Source organism: Labrus bergylta, chromosome 3, assembly GCF_963930695.1.
Source record: "Labrus bergylta chromosome 3, fLabBer1.1, whole genome shotgun sequence".
NCBI classification, from domain to species: domain Eukaryota; kingdom Metazoa; phylum Chordata; class Actinopteri; order Labriformes; family Labridae; genus Labrus; species Labrus bergylta.
Window position 1 is genome coordinate 2061961 of NC_089197.1, and position 12335 is coordinate 2074295.

General features: G+C 40.9%; 2 protein-coding genes across 3 annotated transcripts in view; one reads left to right on the top strand and one right to left on the bottom strand.

Annotated features, from left to right (window-relative positions):
• eprs1 (glutamyl-prolyl-tRNA synthetase 1) overlaps window positions 1–1829 on the bottom strand; it is a 29351-nt gene extending 27522 nt beyond the window's left edge. The window contains 1 exon segment of the mRNA XM_065952448.1: window positions 1683–1829. Coding sequence (XP_065808520.1) covers window positions 1683–1725 — 43 coding nt within the window. The 5' untranslated portion in view covers window positions 1726–1829.
• Window positions 1830–3148: 1319 nt separating this feature from the next.
• LOC136178482 (uncharacterized) lies at window positions 3149–6132 on the top strand. 2 transcript variants are annotated; one of them, XM_065952366.1, is made up of 4 exons: window positions 3149–3323; window positions 3439–3493; window positions 5310–5411; window positions 5496–6132. In XM_065952366.1, exons 1-4 carry the CDS (start codon window positions 3154–3156, stop codon window positions 6120–6122), a joined length of 954 nt encoding a protein of 317 aa, XP_065808438.1. In that variant the 5' UTR covers window positions 3149–3153; the 3' UTR covers window positions 6123–6132. The 2 variants fall into 2 exon arrangements, with proteins under 2 accessions (XP_065808438.1, XP_065808437.1); XM_065952365.1 differs by having other exon boundaries at window positions 5310–6132.
• Window positions 6133–12335: the final 6203 nt, after the last annotated feature.

The window sequence follows — 12335 nt, forward strand, 5'->3', positions numbered from 1 at the left end:
TGCAACGTTGATTATCTCATCCTGCCAGCTGTGCACTCGCTGTCAGCACTCAAGAGTTAGCTTTGTATGATATGCTTATTATACCCTGACCGGAAACAGAAATGGTGCTTCATTTCAGTTCTGTTAAATACGCTTTAAACACAGCTATAAGATCCAAAGATTAGTTCTTTGTAGACATTTATTTATAAGCTTTATTATTATTTTAGTGCTTTCTCACCTGTACACATTCCTGTAAAACTCCAGAAGTTTTCGGGGTGAGCTGCATGTTTATAATTAGACTAGATTAGTCCAGGATCTTTATTTATTAATGTTGACCTGTGTTTCTTTCATAATGACTTCATAATGGTCCCATGGTGATGTCTACTGGTCTGACTGGGAAGCTGCAAGAATGATTTTAACTTCCAGTTTAATCTCTGCAGATGAAAACTGGTTATGTTGCTGTAATTCAAAACACTGACTATACATGCTGCTTCTGATGAAAAAAACATAAATAAAAACCCACAACAACAACAACGTACACTTCACAAAAAGACATTCAGCACGGTTTCAGTCCGCTTGCATCAGCCTGCAGTTCTGCTTGCAAACGCACAGAGGCGCTGTTCAGCCCCCAGTCAGAGCCAATCAATAGATAAGATTAACTTGATAAAACACACTGACACACTGACCTCTCTGCCCAGACTCTCCTCTGCGACATCTCTGGATGCACTTCTGCAAAATATAACGTCGATCATGTCCAAATCTAAACCTTCAGCCAGGCTGAGCTGAGTTATCCTCACAGTTACTGCATGTCCTTTAAAGTCATCTGTTTCCCCATGTTCTGATTTAATAAAGAGTGTGTGCATGCTGTGGAGCTGTAAATAAAAACAACAGGTGAGTCTGACAGGTGGAGGCCAAAGAGTGATGTGATGCAACAGCTGACACTACTGGTCCATCTGAAGGAGCTGCACATGTTGTGGTCTGCAGCAAACACCACTGCCACGACGACAAGCAAGCTAACACCAGGAGCCGGTGTTACGTCGGGATCTGCTACCCTGTCGAATGATGCCCACATAGTGCAAAACTATATCATGCATCTATCAAATAAAGCTACCAGAACAAAAAGCTGTGTATGAATCCACTACTCACTGCAAAGAGTACGTGGAGCATTATTATAGAATATAATATTATTATAATATTATATCAAATAAGGCCTCTGACACAGAATCACGTTTAAACACTTCTCTCTGCGTTAGAAGAGACAGAGAAGCATCTTTAGATACTCTGATAATTAAACCTTTATTTAACATGCTAAAGGAAGCATTTCTGCATAGACAAAAAGCCCATATTAAAACATGTTACATGTCCGGGAGGCACTTCTCGAAGGGTAGCAGTATTCGTCATAACACCCGGAGAAGTATACTCTCATATTAGCCACCCAAAACACGCCTCCTTTAGACTTATATGGACATAGTGAGATACACATTTTAAACATGTTTTAAAGGCTAACATGTACTCTTTGTTTTCGTGTTCATATTAATGGAAACAAACATCTGAGAGCTGCAGTTTGTCTCATGTGTTGGGGTGACACGTAACGATGCTAACTGCTAACGCTAGCTAGCCGGCTGTCACTGAGAGCACGGTGGTGTTTATTTATTTATTTATTTATTTATCTATTTATTTATTTATTCGGGGCAGAGACTCACCTAGAGGGGGGTTGCTGGTGTTGATGGTGAAGTTTAACGCCATAATGGGAAAGCCGGTCTTCCTCACAGGTGGTGAAGTTTCGTTCGCTGTTTCTAAAAAACTCCACAGCAGCCAGACAAACACGAGAGAGGATTCTTCTTCTGTGGTTTTTATTATTGCTCACCAACGCCTTTAGTGGTGCAACACTGCCACCATGTGTACAGGCGTATGAACAGACAGAGGACGTACATAGAGAGGATATACGCAGAGGCGATTCTAGAGTCTGTCGGGGCCCTTAGACAAAAGTTAATTAGGGGGCCTCATCTGAATGAGAAAGACCAGAATAACAATAATAATTCAAATAGACTATAATTAATAATTAATTAATGAATAATTAATTTCTACCAAGTGTAATTTTATCACTTCACTGTCAACAGACTAAAACAGATGACGCATGTCTGCTCTTCAGCAGAAAAAATATGTGAATTGGTTACCTGCAGTTATTTTTATCACTAATAATAATAATAATAATAATAATAATAATGATAATAATAATGATAATAATAATAATAATAATGATAATAATAATGATAATAATAATAATATATTGGATTCATCTTTATTTTATATTTATATTTATTTTATCTTGGCCTTTCAAGGAACCCAAGGCCGCTTTAAAGTGGTAAAAAGGAGACAGCAAAACACACACACACACACACACACACACACACACACACACACACAGAGAGAGAGACAGACACACTTAATGGGGGAGGGGGGTGGGTATTAGCTAGGCTGAACAGGTTTGAGAAGTTTTTTGAAAATGTCCAGCAGATGCAGCAGTGCGAATTTCAGCAGGGAGAGAGTTCTATAGGGTGGTGGGCTGAGGCACTGAAGGCTCTGTCGCTGTTTGGTGTGGGGGGGGGGGGGGGCTGGAGAGCAGGCGTGTGATCATCCACATGCATGCTGCTGATCTTATCACCTGTCATCGATGCACTGTTTTCCAAATAAAGTGTAAAATGAGTGACCTGAAGACCTACCAGTCAGCGCACTCTTCTTTGCTGTGGTGTGAAATCTTCCACTATAAAATAATCCACTGTCCTGACCTGTCTCTCAAAATTAAGCCCCCCAAAAGTTTTAAAATAAAATTAAATGAACTCTCTCAGCTGGTGCAACAGTTAAAATCAAAGTAGAGATAAGATAAGATAAGATAAGTAGAGATCAGTGTCAAACAACCAGTCAGGATTAGTTGCACGAAACTAGCCAATCACAGCGACTCAGTGAGGAGAATGTTCAGGTTGCTAGGCAACAGTCAAGTTTCAAACAAGCATCATCTGGCTTGTGTTTATTTGTTCCACATGTTACCTGTTGCTTTCTGAAGATGAGCTCAGTCATTTCTACTCTGGTCCAACAAATGAGACCGTCGTCTTTCTCAGAGGAGGAGGGACGGCGCTACCACGAGGAGGTCAGACAACACGTCTCATGTTCAGCATGACCTCTCTGTTCCAGCTGATTCTGACTCTCACGCTGACTCTGTTGTTGTTCCAGAAAAGCATGATGAGACAGTTTGTACTCATGAAGCAGCAGGATGAAGTTCCTTGTCTTTTAACCGTTGGAGACATGAAGGCCTGGCTGCTGGCGGGAAGACGCTTCATGGAGGAGTGAGTTCAGACCGATCGTTGATGTGATTCAGAGCTAAAAGAGAATACTGTCAACATATCACATGTTGTACACATGAACTGATGGGCGACATGTTGTCCATGACTGTGTTTATAGGTGTGGTGAAATGATAGAGATGATGGAGGCGAGAGAACGCCTCATGGCCGAACTGGTAAGTAAGCCAACATGACTCATCACAATAATACAACTTAAACATGTTAAACCAGCCGACACTTTATTTTGAAATCCACCGTGACGTAACGTAAGTTTAGTGTGAGTTGTTATTGACGACCCTCAGAGTGTTGTGATTTGATTCGTCAATATGAAGAACCACACTTCAGATTGTCCACCTTCAAAATAAAAGCACCACATGTCATAATGTCTACAAGTTGATACTGAAATTCACAGAGCAGAGAATTAAATATTTAAAGGATGCAGTGCAAAGAAACAGTGTGACGCTCGCGTGCGGTTAGCACACGATGTGAGACAGCATTTTCCATCTTTGGGCTTCAAAACATCTCAAATGCGTGATGTCACTGAGACTACATCCATGTTTTATACCACCTGATGGAGGCAGATGTGAAAATTACCCGACTTCTGACTTGTTCTATTACCTCAGGAAACATTTATTTCAAGTTTCAAGTCATCTTCACTTCTGTTATTTTGTGTAATTTTGTCCCATTAAAATAAAGCAGATAATAAAGCGGTGTGTGTGTATGAACAGAAGCGTTTTGCTTTCACATGAGAAAATAAAAAATTCTGAATTAATGAGATAATTATGTCGGAATTTCGAGTTACGCTTTTATGAAAAATACAATTCTGCACAGTTTTTCTTAATTAATGAGATACCAGTTCTTCAAATTAGACCACTTTAAGTAGCAAACGTTCCCAGACTGATTAAAGGCTTTATATGTGATTTTTCACACTTAAATGTAGAAATCAAGTCTATCCTCTGAAAATAACTCTGTGAGTCATGACTGTCTACAATGGGTGTAACACCCGAGTCCCACTGTCTGTGATGTTTTCAGAGTTTTCAGAGTCCTATCTTCACTTTGTTTACATCGCCAGGACGGCCGGCTGACTCCTCCCCTCGTGTATAAAAGTTGTTTAATTGAGGGACTAGAGAAAAGAAGAATAACATACTGTACTCACTGCTTAACTGTGTTTCTAGATCACGCTCATTTCAGGTAAATTTACATGCAGTGTGAAGATACCAGCATAATAAAGATCGCTAGCATTAGCATGCTAACACAACAATACAGCACCAGTTGTTTTGGTTTCATGCTGGTGCTCAAGGGCGACATCTGCTGGATCAGAAAATCACATATAAAGCCTTTAAGTAGCAAACGTTCCCAGACTGATTAAAGAAACCAGTTTTATTTTGTTTGTGTTTGAAGCTCCGGGAGATGCGCATGTCTTTAGGTAACATATTTTATATATATTCTTGTTTTGTTGACCTTACGCAGGCACCTTAGACGTTTGCAGTTTAGATGAAAACCCCTCTCTGATCAGTCAGGATCAGCTGTACTGGTAAGACAAGCTTCACTGATATAAGAAGAGACCGAGTGAAGAGACACTCCAGCAATTGCTGAAAATACTGGATCCCCACGGAGTTCAACTTAGGCGCCGATGTTGTGCCGAGCTACACAAACAACTCGTTACTCCTAATTCTCATTTTATGATTTCACACCTGGTCTCACATTAAAGTTAGATTAGATGGAGTTTCTTCTTCATGCATTTTTTTCTGGTTGATTATGAAAAATAAAGCAGATTTTATTCTCTCGTTTGGATGCACTTAATAGCCTGACTTCTGATTATATTTGTCAGAAGTGGAAAAAAAGGCAACAGTAAAAATGCTTCAATAGGTGGGATCACACACTGATGGTTGACCTTGTTGCACTTGACAGTCTGAGGGAAAATATCCAAAAGACTTTCTGTCCTGGTGAGACTAACTAAACTAACTAAAGTGTGATGATGTTGACATGCAGGCCTGGACCACAGCGAGGCGTCTCTGCCTCAGCCACATGGAGCAAGAGCTGATGGAAGAGCTGGACGAGGAAGAGCGTCTGTCCCGGCTGCTCAACAGGAAGGTCAGGACAGAAGTCCAGAATAACATGTGTCAGATCATGTTACCTGTTTCAGTCACTCACTCTTCTTTCTCTCTGTTGCTGAAGGTCACTCGTGAGGGCTTCCAAATGTTCATCACCGTGATCCGCCCGGAAGCAGAGAAGGATGTAGAGCCCCTCCTCACAGCCCTGTTCAGTATGCTGCTGAAGGTTTTTGCTGATGATGAGTCTGCGGGAGAACCAAAACGGGCAGAGGTCTTACTGCTCGAGAAACAACCCGCCCTCCTGGAACCAGAGGTGGTGGAAACCATCTTAAAGTTCCTCCTGGAAGAACCAGAGAGCCAAAACAAGGCAGAGGCTGCCGGCGCTGAAATCGGCAAACTGCTCGCCGAGTCAGCAGCTCCCCACCTGGCTGCGTTTGGATCCTTCCCCAGAGACCTTAATCTCTCAGTCTGCACCGCAGCAGCCTCATCGATGGTTCAAACTGTGTACGAGAGATTTAACGAGAGCTGCAAGTCCTTCAGACTGATGGACTATGACATGAGCTTTTTGACCGCCAGAGAAAGCGTCATCCGCGCCGTAGAAGAAATGGAAGCTGCTGCTGCCGACAAAGCTCTCCGTCATCACCTCCACATCTCAGAGGGGCTGAAGGAGCCGGGGCAGGAAGGAGTGGAAAACCCCCCGCAGGAGCAATATGTACCCTATACTTTATTTAACACGTGCATTATTTTATGATTCAATAAAGATGGATTGTGTGAGATGAAATGGAGCTTATTCTTTATGGATTTTTTTAACAATCCCCCTTGATAACAGACCGTCGTTAAGGGCTTTATATGTGATTTTTGATCCAGCAGATGGCGCCCTTGAGCACCAGCATGAAACCAAAACAACTGGCGCTGCATTGTTGTGTTAGCATGCTAATGCTAGCGATCTTTATTATGCTGGTATCTTCACACTGCATGTAAATTTACCTGAAATGAGCGTGATCTAGAAACACAGTTAAGCAGTGAGTACAGTATGTTATTCTTCTTTTCTCTAGTCCCTCAATTAAACAACTTTTATACACGAGGGGAGGAGTCAGCCGGCCGTCCGGGCGATGTAAACAAAGTGAAGATAGGACTCTGAAAACTGTGAAAACATCACAGACAGTGGGACTCGGGTGTTACACCCATTGTAGACAGTCATGACTCACAGAGTTATTTTCAGAGGAGAGACTTGATTTATATTTAAGTGTGAAAAATCACAAATAAAGACTTTAAGAAGAACACACCGTTACTATGAAGAGCAGACGGTTGCTAGGGAGGAGGCTCGAATCACAGACATTGGAGGACTTATTGTTATCATATCAGTCCGCAGGAAGAAGTCTAGTTCACTTGACATTTGTCCGTTTAGTCATCAATCAATCAATCATTATTTGTATAGTGCCAATTCTTACCAAGTGTTATCTGGAGACGCTTTATAAAACAGCATATTGGATAATATTTTTTTTTATTACTTTTTATTGTCATCACGTCTTAACATACAGTATACATATTTCATATTTAACATAAGGATGACAATATTTAACATTTTTATAAGTGGTGTGGTGTCAAAAAGTTTGTGTCCCCCAGTGATGTGGGAATCCTAAAAATAACACTTACAATACAGAAACATGTTTTACAGTTTGTTTAAAGTAGATTGAAGTAGCTTGGATCTGTGTTAAATAAATTCATAAATTCTTCCAGATTTTTCTACAATATTTAACATCTTTAGGAAGGGCAATCAAACAAATTAGTTATATAAAATGAAAGAATAAAATTAAATAAAAATGGTATAATGTGCAGGAAGGATTTCTTCTTTGTATTCCTCCTGTTGTCTACACTTCCCTTGCCGCTGAGGTGGAGGTTGGAGCAGGCCGTGCAGGAACGAGGACGGCAGTGGTTGGTGTTGGCTGGGCGTTTAGTGTGGTAGAAAAGAGAAAGGAGTTATGAGGACATTTCCTTACGCTCTGATAAAGGAAGCTAAACAGAGTGGGGCCTGGTCATTACTTTAACCAGTCATTGGTTTTCTATTCTTGTGATACTTTGCATCTTTTTGGTAAAGCAGGATATTAAAAAAGATAAACAGTTTCCTCTCTTTAATTTGGTCGTCTTAGGTTTGACCCAGCTCCTGTGGCGCATGTCCAATGTGTCCTTGGGCAAGACACTGAACCCCAAATTGCTCCCGCTGCTGCATGTGAACATGTAGGCTATGAATGGGATTAGTTCATACTTTCTGCCATCAGAGTGTGGATGAGTAATAATAAATTGGTTTATACAGTGCTTTTCTGAAAACTTAAAGACGCTTTGACAAAAACATAAAACATAAAAAAAACAAAAAAACAATGAGTGGCAGGAGTGATGGCTTTGGTGGCGATGTGGAGCTGGATGTCGTCGGCAAAGGAGTGAAACTGGAGTCCATGGCAGCGGATGATGTGACCAAGGGGGAGCATGTACATGATGAAGAGGAGGGGTCCGAGAACTGAACCTTGGGAAACACCTTGGAGAGAGAGGAGCAGTGGGGGATTTGCAGTGGTTAATGCTGATGAACTGGTATCTGTCAGAGAGGTATATTTGAGAAAGTGTGACCTGCAGTGTACAAAAAGACTTGAAAAGTTCTGTACACGCTCAAGTCCCTTTATTCCATTTATCATATAAGTCTTAATAAGTTTGTGAACTTGAAGGTCAAAGAAGCCAATATAACAGAACAGATAATATACATGTATTTGTGAAAGGTTGCACAAGCTCACACCTTTCTGAACCTCTGGATGTCATTTATAATATTCAGCACTAGGGGGCAGCAGAGGACAGCTAAATCTCAGCGGTCAGAAGAAGAGGTGTGTTTTTGTACATAAAATATATCTCAAGCAGGCACATGCACACAAAGACAAAAACGGGGCTTGAGCATGTGACGTTTTGCCCTCTACAGAGAAAGTGCTCTTTTCTTTAAATAATACATTTCTTGTTTTGTGCACAGACTGACCCAACAAACAGATTAGAGAAGAATATCAGGTCAGGAGATATAACGTTTTTGATCCAGCTGTTCATGTCCTGGTGGAATAAAAAAAACATTTGAGTCTCTTAAGTCTCTTAAGTGTAAGAGGTCAGACACTGAAGTGGGTTAACCTAAAAGCATATAATCCCCTTTATCAGTCAAATAATATCTCACATGCAGTCATTAAACTTCAAACAGGGAACAAGCAACACAAACAAACATACAAAGAAACTTGTAATTTTGCTGACTCAGCATTCTCTAAAACGTCTTCTGTCACCTGCCCAGTGCAGACTAAAAATCCCTAGCCATATATTATTTGAATGCACCCATTGTTTAATGCAGAAAGTCCTTCTGTGTGGTCTCCGTCATGAGTTATGAGATGTCATGTGTCTTCCAGAAAATCTCAGATGCCTATAATACACATTCACAATCTGAGGGTAGAGGTTGCTATGTAGTGAGTCCCATTCATACGTAATCCTATGTCGCCAACTAAGCAGCAGGAGCAATTCGGGGTTAAGTGTCTTGTCCAAGGACACATCGAATGTGTTGCTTCAGGAGCAGGGGATCGAACCCCTAACCTCCCGGTTGAGAGACGATGACTCGACCACTGACCCACAGCCACCCTTTAAAAGCCATTGAATAAAACACTGATTTTAAAAAAAAGGGTCAGCTCTCAAACACTCTGATAGATATTACAGGACATGAGCAAATAAAGGGATATTATTGAACCCACTGAGATATACATTTCTGCTCATGACACTCGTGACTCAGATACAGGTTCTCTTCATCGTCCAATGCAAGAAGGGAAATTTGTTTTGCAGCAGGAGAACAAACAAGACAACAAATACAAACACAACATCGACAATTAAAACAGTTAAGAGCTCATACCAAAATGCAATGCGAGGGTGTGCAAAAGTGCAATAATGGTGCAAGAAGATCAACCTGAGGACTAATTGCTGTTTAGTAAATGAATTGTACTGAGGATGAATGAGGCCTGGAGTCTTTCACACTTGCAGACACTTGTGTGAACACAAACAGCCACATTTTTCACTCAGACTTTAAAGTTTATTTTCTAGAGATTTATTTTTGGGCTTTTTGTGCCTTTAATGGAGAGATAGGACAGTGGATAGAGTTGGAAATCAGGGAGAGAGAGAGAGTGGGGAATAACATGCGGGAAAGGAGCCAGAGGCCGGATTTGAACCCCAGGATTTGGACTTTAGAGTTTCTGATGGTAGAAGTTGACTCCTTACTTTTAAAATATATTTAAAAAATGAGAGATGATGTTTTTTCTCAGCATCAGCGTCTTCAAAGTGGATTTTCTCTTCCTCTAAAGGTGTGTGTCTGAAACTCTACAAACTACATCACATGCATAGCCCCATTGTTTTAATGTGCATCACATTAAGTGAAGAGGTTTCCGATCATGACTTGACAGCTTGTTCTCGAGTGTGTGATCGATTGCACCTGGTGGTCTATTGTGTCTTGTAAGCACCGGGCCGCTCTCTGAAGCTCACCATCATCGTCTCCTCTCCGTGTAACGATGCAGGTTATGGATGTAAATCAGTTATGATAATGGGAGACTCATTGATTTCTCCATGCTTTTGTTCAAAGATAATGCAATATGCACCACATTCATTACATCGCATTACATGAAAACCAAATTATCGTTCAGGTGAATTGATTCTGATATGATCTCGGACGGCAAAAGGAAGTTAGTGTGACGGCTGGACTCACTCATACCCGAGATGACAAACGGCTCTGTGTGAAGTCTGACTACAGGGATGACGCTAAAAGCTAGACTATTGAATTTGCAAGTATAGGGATCATGCACCCATCCATATAAATGTCCAACGTACACAATGATCATATTGTGGAAGCTCCCCCCTTATGCAGCTGCACATTCATCAGTAATGAGGGGCGGCTGGGGGGGTCAGAGAGAGAGAGAGAGAGAGAGAGAGAGAGAGAGAGAGAGAGAGAGAGAGAGAGAGAGAGAAGACATAGAAATACGGGGAATTTTTTTAGGTTGGTGTGAGAGAAAAAAAAAAGGCAAATAAAGAGTTAGACTGAGAGGGGAAGCAGTAGAATCTGATGCTCAGAAAGCACAATGGGATACTTGGAGTTGGTGCCACTCCTCAGACAAAGTTGCCATGATTTCCCGAGAGGCCAAATTAGTTTTTATTGGGAGTTTCAGGGGGGGCCGAGAGACTTCAGGAAAGGGGCACCTCAGAGGGAGGAAAGTACATGATTTGTCAGCAAACTGTGGTCGCTGACAATTCCTCATGAACTCATACAGTAAAGCAAGGCTCTAAAGGGGATTCCAGGCGGCAGTCGGCCTGGTACTCACACTGTGGTGGGTGAGGTTAGATACACTGACTGCTTGTGGTTGGTGGCAAAGGAGCAATTCCCCGCCGTCATCATGTGGACTTGTTGTGCTTTTGGTTTGATGGCAACTTTTATTGTCAGAGTTGTTGTTTCATTTTTTCTACTCCAGCAAAGCAACAGAAGGCGTCGCTCCAGTGGTGATATGTAGCTACAGGGAGGGAAATGTTTGACAATTTAATTATTCCAACAGACAATAACATACGTTTTCTTTTATTTGATGACTTCAGAATCAGAATCAGATTTATTGTCCAGTTATGTTTACACACACAAGGAATTTAACTTCAGTGAACTGTGCTCTCTTATGTAAAGGTACAACATTAAATATCAGCAATAAACATGATAAGAAAAGACTAATATTTACATGACTAAATATGAAACAGTGCAGTGGTGAATAGTGCAAAAGATGCTGAAGTAACATGATGAGTAAAATGCAGTTATGTGACAGATGAGTCAATTAAGATGTTTATTACAGTATTTACATAAATAAGTGTGCATGTATTATCATTTAAATTAAATAATATTTAATATTATTGTATATTCACTGTGACGGTTGGTTTAGACTTTCTGTATTCCTATCTAAAGGCATCCTAAACAAACACCTTTTACTCCTTTAACTTTAACTTTGGCAACTACTAGCACCCGACGTCCCTGACGCCCAGCCACCACCATCAGACTGTGTCGTCCCTCAACCACCGCCGGACGCCAGTCAAGCACAATCAGACTATGTTGTCCCACAACAGGGCAACAGGAACGCGAGCAACACAAAGGAGAAATCCTTCCTGCATATTATCCCTTATGCTCTTTAGTAATGCGTCTCGAGGTTACACTTGTTATGAATTGGCGCTAAACAAATAATGATCGATTGATTTTCAGCGATGGGATTTTGCTTTTTACTACAAAAAAAATGGTTTCAAAAATGTGTTTTTTTTTAGAGGTAGGCCACAATGTTAACATGTTTGCTGGACATGGCCAGAAAAATGGATCATCTTGTGATCAGTCATCTTTGTCCTTATTGTGGTGGAATTTCTGTAGTTCTTTAGATTCTAATGTACAGATGTCATGAGGGTTATTCACTGCTCTCTGATGTCAGTGAGACCTGACAGAGTTCAGCTGTTATTAGAACACCAAGTACAGCTTGGAGAGTGTCAGCTGTTCTTCCTGATATCTGCTGGATGTTTGGTGGACTTGTTGTCTGCTCCAGTGTTATAGACGTCACAGTTTAGTCTAGGTGGATCAATGTGACCCTGATAATGATAATATCTTTTAGGATATACGTGATGCCTTTCGAGAAGTTCGGGAGATGTGATTGAGCAAGACACGAGAACAGAAGTGTGATGTTGAATCATGTCTCCTCGTGAGTATTCATCTGATGTATAAACTTTCATCAACGTAAGCCATCTGAGTCAACTGAGTCTTATTGTATGGAGTCAAGTCTTAGTCATTTCTTCAACACTTATGATGTGTCAGTGTGGTGTATTTCCCATTTGGCTTTTTAATTGTGACATTAATTCATTAGTTTAATTTGTACCGAAGTTTTTGTTTGTATCAGAAATCTAA